The following is an 8131-nucleotide window of genomic DNA, read 5'->3' on the forward strand; positions in this document are numbered from 1 at the left end:
AAATCCGCGTTTTTTTTTGTTGTCCCCCCGTTCCTTAGCTCTCCGCTCCCCCACTCCATCGCTCCGTGGCCTTTTGGGAATGAAACATTGGAAATTTGAGCCCGATTTGGGTGGGTTTGGGGCTATTTTTTTGGTTTTTAGTGATTTTTAGGGGAAAAGGGAGGGATGAGGGCTGCGCCTCCTTCCAGGCTCTTCAAAATTCCCTTTTCTTGCTTAATCCTAAAAAGCGGCAGCATGGAATTGTGGAAGTGTTCATTTTGGGAATAAAAGGATGGCAAATGGAGCTGGGTTTTGGGTCGTTTCAGGGGATTTTGGGTTGTTTATGGGGATTTTGGGTCGTTTCAGGGGATTTTGGGATCAACGCACTCCAAGCTCTTCAAAACTTGATTCCTTTATTTAACCCAAAAAAAACCCAAAACACATGAAATCGTGGAACTGCTCCTTTCGGGAATAAAAAGCGGAAAACCGAGACGGTTTTGGTCGCTTTTGTGGGTTTTTTTTGTGGGGGATCCACGGGGCGTTTTCACGGGAAGAGAGACCTGAGGGAGCGATGACGGCAGCAAAGCCTCGCTCCGAGCTCCCCCAGACCCCGTCCTCCAGTTTAAACCCCCAAACCCAACACCCCGCAGCTGGGGAATCACGGGAATTACGGGATTTACGGAATCCTGAGGCGGAAAAATAAAAAAAAAAACCCGGATCCCCCACACACACACACACACAGAAGCCCTCAAGGCCCCCAAGATGGCGGCGCCCAAGATGGCGGCGCGGCCTCACCTCAGCCGACCCCGCCCGTTCCCGCCCCGCCGCGCGCGGGGCACGACGGGAACCGCCCTCAGCCGGGACCCGCCATTTTCTGCCGGGAAAGGCGGGAAGGGGGAGATCGAAGCCGCCGCAGCTGCACCGCGGCACCCGCACGTCTCCAGCGCCGCCGCCAGCGCCGCTCGCAGGTACCGGGAGCGCGGCGTCGGTGCCGGGGTGGTGGGGGTGGCGGGGGGAAGTACCGGGAAGGCTCCGGTGCGCCGGGTGGTTGGGGGGGGGGGGGGGGCCGGGGTCGCCTGAGGAGACGCTTCCCCTTAGTCCCGCCTTCCGTGCGGTGCCGCGCGCTGATTGGCCACGGGGCCGGGGCGTGATTGGCCGCGAGGCGCGTCCGTCAAAGGCGCGGCGCACGAGCGCCGCCGCCCGGGCGAACCAGCGGGGGCCTCGCGGAGGATTCTGGGCGCGGTAGTTCGTGGGCAGCGCGGGCGTCGCGCTCGGCCAATCAGGCTTCGGGGCGGGAAGCGGTCAGGTGATGCGGCGCGCGGGGCGCTGATGGGAGTTGTAGTCGCCTAGGCCGCGCGCGGCTCCCGCCCGGTCGGCCGGTTTTTTTTTTTTTCCGTTTTTCCCCGTTTTTCCCGTTTGTCGCCCCGCTTTTCTCTCCCCCGGCGTTCCCGGCGCGCTCGCGTGGCAGGCAGGCTGTGACGGCCCGGGATGGCCCGCACCAAGCAGACGGCTCGGAAGTCCACGGGCGGCAAGGCGCCGCGCAAGCAGCTGGCCACCAAGGCCGCCCGGAAGAGCGCGCCGTCCACGGGCGGCGTCAAGAAACCGCACCGCTACCGGTAACTGGGGACACTGGGGGGAAACTGGGGGTACTGGGGACACTGGGGGGACACTGGGGGTACTGGGGGACACTGGGGGTACTGGGGATACTGGGGGGAAACTGGGGACACTGGGGACAATGGGGATACTGGGGGATACTGGGGACACTGGGGATACTGGGGGATACTGGGGGGTACTGGGGATACTGGGGGATACTGGGGGTACTGGGGGATACTGGGGGTACTGGGGGTACTGGCCGTCCACGGGCGGCGTCAAGAAACCGCACCGCTACCGGTAACTGGGGACACTGGGGGGACACTGGGGGATACTGGGGGGTACTGGGGACACTGGGGGTACTGGGGACACCGGGGATACTGGGGGGTACTGGGGGTACTGGCCGTCCACGGGCGGCGTCAAGAAACCGCACCGCTACCGGTAACTGGGGATACTGGGGGGAAACTGGGGGTACTGGGGACACAGGGGGTACTGGGGACACTGGGGGATACTGGGGACACTGGGGGGTACTGGGGACACTGGGGGGTACTGGGGGGGAAACTGGGGGTACTGGGGATACTGGGGACACTGGGGGTACTGGGGGACACCGGGGATACTGGGGATACTGGGGGGTACTGGGGGGACACTGGGGGGTACTGGGGACACCGGGGATACTGGGGGGACACTGGGGGTACTGGGGATACTGGGGGTACTGGCCGTCCACGGGCGGCGTCAAGAAACCGCACCGCTACCGGTAACTGGGGACACTGGGGACACTGGGGGTACTGGGGATACCGGGGATACTGGGGGATACTGGGGGTACTGGGGACACCGGGGATACTGGGGGTACTGGGGACACTGGGGGGTACTGGGGGACACTGGGGATACTGGGGATACTGGGGGGTACTGGGGATACTGGGGGTACTGGCCGTCCACGGGCGGCGTCAAGAAACCGCACCGCTACCGGTAACTGGGGACACGGGGGACACTGAGGGTACTGGGGATACCGGGGATACTGGGGGATACTGGGGGTACTGGGGACACTGGGGGGTACTGGGGACACTGGGGATACTGGGGATACTGGGGGATACTGGGGGTACTGGCCGTCCACGGGCGGCGTCAAGAAACCGCACCGCTACCGGTAAATGGGGATACTGGGGGGAAACTGGGGGTACTGGGGACACTGGGGGACACTGGGGATACTGGGGACACTGGGGACACTGGGGGGTACTGGGGGATACTGGGGACACCGGGGATACTGGGGGTACTGGCCGTCCACGGGCGGCGTCAAGAAACCGCACCGCTACCGGTAACTGGGGATTCTGGGGACACTGGGGACACCAGGGATACTGGGGGTACTGGGGATACTGGGGGGCACTGGGGGCACTGGGACAGGTGAGGGGACACAGAGGGGTCACAGGGACCCAGGTGGGTGACAGGCACAGGTGAGGGGACCCAGGGACAGGTGAGGGGACCCAGGTGGGTGCCGGGGACCCGGGTGGGCGCCGGGGCGGCCCCGCAGGTGTGCCCAAGGTCTGTGTCCCCGCCCCCAGCCCCGGCACGGTGGCGCTGCGCGAGATCCGGCGCTACCAGAAATCCACGGAGCTGCTGATCCGGAAGCTCCCGTTCCAGCGGCTGGTGCGGGAGATCGCGCAGGACTTCAAGACCGACCTGCGCTTCCAGAGCGCCGCCATCGGCGCCCTGCAGGTGAGGGCACACCTGGGACACACCTGGGACAGGTGAGGGCACACCTGGGACACACCTGGGACAGGTGAGGACACACCTGGGCACACCTGGGACAGGTGAGGGCACACCTGGGACACACCTGGGACAGGTGAGGACACACCTGGGCACACCTGGGACAGGTGAGGGCACACCTGGGACACACCTGGGACAGGTGAGGGCACACCTGGGACACACCTGGGACAGGTGAGGGCACACCTGGGACACACCTGGGACAGGTGAGGACACACCTGGGCACACCTGGGACAGGTGAGGGCACACCTGGGACACACCTGGGACAGGTGAGGGCACACCTGGGACACACCTGGGACAGGTGAGGGCACACCTGGGACACGCCTGGGACAGGTGAGGGCACACCTGGGACACACCTGGGACAGGTGAGGGCACACCCGGGCACACCTGGGCACACCTGGGAACTGACAGTGACAGCCCAAATCCGACCTGCGCTTCCAGAGCACCATTGATGTCATTTGTGTCACCTGTAGGTGTCTCACCTGTGTCACACCTGTCACCCGTCTCACCTGTATCTCACGTGTGTCACACTTGTGTCTCACCTCTCACCTGTGTCTCACCTCTCTCACCTGTCTCTCACCTCTCACCTGTGCCTCACCTGTCTCACCTGTCTCTCACCTGTCTCTCACCTCTCTCACCTGTCCCTCCCCTGTCCCTCACGTGTCTCACCTGTCCCGCCTGTCCCTCACCTGTCTCCCTGTCCCTCACCTGCCCCTCACCTGTCTCCCCTGTCCCTCACCTGTCCCTCACCTGTGTCCCACCTGTGTCTCACCTCTCACCTGTCTCCCCTGTCCCTCACCTGTCTCACCTGTCTCACCTGTCCCTCACCTGTGTCCCCTGTCCCTCACTTGTGTCCCGCCTGTGTCCCACCTGTCCCTCCCCTGTCCCTCACCTGTGTCTCACCTGTCCCACCTGTGTCTCACCTCTCCCCTGTCCCTCACCTGTCTCTCACCTGTCTCTCACCTGTCTCTCACCTGTCTCACCCGTCTCTCACCTGTCCCACCTGTGTCTCACCTGTCCCTCCCCTGTCCCTCACCTGTGTCTCACCTGTCTCTCACCTGTGTCTCACCTGTCTCTCACCTGTGTCTCACCTGTCCCTCACCTGTGTGTCTCTCCCCTGTCCCTCACCTGTCTCACCTGTGTCCCACCTCTCCCCTGTGTCCCACCTGTGTCCCACCTGTCCCTCACCTGTCCCTCCCCCTGTCCCTCACCTGTGTCCCACCTCTCCCCTGTCCCTCCCCTGTCCCTCACCTGTGTCCCACCTCTCCCCTGTCCCTCCCCTGTCCCTCACCTGTGTCCCACCTCTCCCCTGTCCCTCCCCTGTCCCTCACCTGTGTCCCACCTCTCCCCTGTCCCTCACCTGTCCCTCACCTGTGTCCCACCTGTGTCCCACCTGTCTCCCCTGTCCCTCCCCTGTCCCTCCCCTGTCCCTCCCCTGTCCCTCACCCGTGTCCCGCCTGCGCAGGAGGCCAGCGAGGCGTACCTGGTGGGGCTCTTCGAGGACACCAACCTGTGCGCCATCCACGCCAAGCGCGTCACCATCATGCCCAAGGACATCCAGCTGGCGCGGCGGATCCGCGGCGAGCGCGCCTGAATTCCCACGGATCCGGGGCAAATCCGGGGAAATCCCGGGAATTACCCCCCACCCCCACCCCCCCTCCCCCGCGGCTTTTTGGGGCGAATTCCTCCTTTTTTTGTACGCTCGGGGGGAGGGGGGGGCGGGGAGGGGGCGCCCCCCGGTTTTCTACGCGCGGTTTTGGGGGGAAAAGGGGGGATTTTGGGATGGGGGAAAACGTGGGAATTTCGGGGTGGTGCCGGGCTGTCGGAATAAAGAGAAAATCCCGCAGAAATTCCGGGCTCCTCTGGGGTTCCTCACGGATTTTTGGGGTTCCTCAAATCCCCGACTTTCACCCCAGAATCCCAGGGGCGGGGACACCAAAATTCCCGAGGATTCCGGGTTTTTTTTTTTTTTTTTTTTTTTGGGGTGGTTTCCCCCTTTTTTGTTGTTTGTTGTTTTTTTTTTTTTCCTGGGATGTCCGGTATTTTGGGAATTCCCGGTTTGCTACGCGTGGTTTTGGGGGCAAAAAGGGGGAATTCGGGGGCAGGGGGGGGGCGCTGTGACCCCGACTGTGCCGGAATAAAAAAAAAAAATCCCAGGAACATCCCAGATTCCCTGAGAATTCCACCCAAATTTTGGGGGGGGGTTCCTCAAATTCCCGCCCTTTATCCCAACATTTTGGGAATGGGGGGGGGGTTAATTAAGAACGGGAGGTTAATTGAGGCGGGCGTGGCTTCCCCACCTTCCCAATATCCGGGAAGAAATCCCTGATTCCCTGAGAATTCCACCCAAATTTTTGGGAATCCCCGAATTCCCGCCCTTTATCCCAAAATTCTGGGAGTGGAATTAATTCATTAGGGAATGGGGGGGGGGGTTAATTAAGGTGGGCGTGGCCTCCCACCATGTGCGAGTCCCAGGAAAATCCCCGATCTCTGCGGAATTCCCGCGGAATTTTTGGGCGCTCCTCAAATTCCCGCCCTTTATCCCAAAATTCCGGGAGTGGTGGTGGTGGTGGGGTGGTTTAATTAATTAAGGAATGGGGGGGGTTAATTATGGAATGGGGGGGTTAATTAAGGAATGGGGGGTTAATTAAGGAATGGGGGGGTTAATTATGGAATGGGGGGTTAATTACGGAATGGGGGGGGTTAATTAAGGAATGGGGGGTTAATTATGGAATGGGGGGGGTGAATTAAGGAATGGGGGGGGTTAATTATGGAATGGGGGGGTTAATTAAGGAATGGGGGGGTTAATTATGGAATGGGGGGTTTAATTATGGAATGGGGGGGTTATTAAGGAATGGGGGGGTTAATTAAGGAATGGGGGGTTAATTAAGGAATGGGGGGGTTAATTGAGGAATGGGGGGGTTAATTGAGGAATGGGGGGGTTAATTAAGGAATGGGGGGGTTAATTATGGAATGGGGGGGTTAATTGGGGTGGGCGTGGCCTCCCACCGTGCCGGAATCCGGCGAGTCCCGGGAAAATCCCCGATCTCTGCGGAATTCCCGCGGAATTTTTGGGGGCTCCCCGGGATTTCTCCCCGAGTTCGGCCCGGGGGGGGTTGGGCTGGCGCGGGGGGGAGGGGCGGGGATTATCCCGGGCCAAATCGGGATCATCGGGATTAGGGGGGAGGGGCGGCCCCGGCGAGGGGGGGGGGAGGGGCGGGGGGGGTCCGGGGGTGGGAATTTTCCTCCCTTGGCTCCGAAACCGGGGAAAATTGGGGGGGGGTCCCGTGGGAAAATCCCGGGCTAACGTCGGAAACGGACGGGGCTGGGATCGGGAAATCCGAAATTTCATGGTGTTTAAAAAAAGAGGGGGTTTCGGTTAAAAAACGTGATTTTTATATTAAAAACAGAGGGGGTTTCGGTTAAAAAAATCCGATTTTTATATTAAAAACAGAGGGGGTTTTGAATTTTAAAATGCGATTTTTATATTAAAGATAAAGGGGATTTTGAATTTAAAAAAATCCAATTTTTTAATATTCAAAGTAGAGGGGATTTTTATATAAACACCCCATTTTTAATACTAAAAAATTAGAAGGAATTTTTATTTTAAAATCCATTTTTTAGTATTAAAAGCAGAGAGGACTTTGGCTGAAAAATCCAACTTTCCATATTTAGGATAGGACTTTGATGATTTTTTTTTTTAATCCATATTTTTAAACGCTAAAAAATGTCAGGATTTAGACTTTAAAAATCCGATTTTTATTATTATTTTAAAAAAAAATCAGGGCTGATTTCGATTGTAAAAATCCAATTTGTATTTTTCTTGCCCCGGTCGCTCGGCAGATCCCCGGCCCTCCCCCGCTGTCCCCGCTGTCCCCGCGGCCCAGACGTGGCAGCTGGGCCGGGATCAGCGCCAGCCCTCCCCGGGAGGGGACAGCACCAGACCCCCCAAAAAATGTCCCCTCACAGCCAGCTCCGTGTCACCCCCCTGTCCCCACATCCCCGTGTCCCCACATCCCAGTGTCCCCAAATGTCCCCACATCCCGGTGTCCCCAAATCCCAATGTCCCCACATCCTGGTGTCCCCAAATCCCGGTGTCCCCACATCCCGGTGTCCCCACATCCCAGTGTCCCCAAATCCCCGTGTCCCCAAATCCCGGTGTCCCCAAATCCCGGTGTCCCCAAATCCCCGTGTCCCCAAATCCCAATGTCCCCAAATCCCCGTGTCCCCAAATCCCAATGTCCCCAAATCCCGGTGTCCCCAAATCCCAATGTCCCCAAATCCCAGTGTCCCCACATCCCGGTGTCCCCACATCCCAGTGTCCCCAAATCCCCGTGTCCCCAAATCCCAGTGTCCCCAAATCCCAATGTCCCCAAATCCCCGTGTCCCCAAATCCCGGTGTCCCCAAATCCCAATGTCCCCAAATCCCAGTGTCCCCCAAATCCCAATGTCCCCAAATCCCAGTGTCCCCAAATCCCAATGTCCCCAAATCCCAGTGTCCCCAAATCCCAGTGTCCCCAAATCCCAATGTCCCCAAATCCCAATGTCCCCAAATCCCAGTGTCCCCAAATCCCAATGTCCCCAAATCCCGGTGTCCCCAAATCCCAATGTCCCCAAATCCCAGTGTCCCCAAATCCCGGTGTCCCCGAATTCCGGTGTCCCCAAATCCCGGTGTCCCCCAAATCCCCGTGTCCCCAAATCCCAATGTCCCCAAATCCCGGTGTCCCCAAATCCCGGTGTCCCCCAAATCCCAGTGTCCCCAAATCCCAATGTCCCCAAATCCCGGTGTCCCCACATCCCCGTGTCC

At 59.6% G+C, this 8131-nt stretch overlaps 1 protein-coding gene across 1 annotated transcript; it reads left to right on the forward strand.

Annotated features, from left to right (window-relative positions):
• The first annotated feature begins 796 nt into the window (after nucleotides 1-796).
• Nucleotides 797-4950, forward strand: LOC137466171 (histone H3.3A). Its single transcript, XM_068178022.1, has 4 exons — nucleotides 797-947; nucleotides 1452-1595; nucleotides 3123-3276; nucleotides 4790-4950. The coding sequence occupies exons 2-4, from the start codon at nucleotides 1468-1470 to the stop codon at nucleotides 4916-4918; spliced, it is 411 nt and encodes a 136-aa protein (XP_068034123.1). The 5' UTR covers nucleotides 797-947; nucleotides 1452-1467; the 3' UTR covers nucleotides 4919-4950.
• Nucleotides 4951-8131: the final 3181 nt, after the last annotated feature.

Source organism: Anomalospiza imberbis, unplaced genomic scaffold, assembly GCF_031753505.1.
Source record: "Anomalospiza imberbis isolate Cuckoo-Finch-1a 21T00152 unplaced genomic scaffold, ASM3175350v1 scaffold_146, whole genome shotgun sequence".
In the NCBI taxonomy this organism is placed as follows: Eukaryota; Metazoa; Chordata; class Aves; order Passeriformes; family Viduidae; genus Anomalospiza; species Anomalospiza imberbis.

Bases quoted from the DNA above. Each gene is read 5' to 3' on its own strand.
- LOC137466171 (XM_068178022.1), top strand. From the start codon at position 1,468: ATGGCCCGCACCAAGCAGACGGCTCGGAAGTCCACGGGCGGCAAGGCG. The intron at 1,596-3,122 runs GTAACTGGGGAC...CCCCGCCCCCAG, and splicing joins AAGAAACCGCACCGCTACCG to CCCCGGCACGGTGGCGCTGC. The intron at 3,277-4,789 runs GTGAGGGCACAC...CCGCCTGCGCAG, and splicing joins CCGCCATCGGCGCCCTGCAG to GAGGCCAGCGAGGCGTACCT.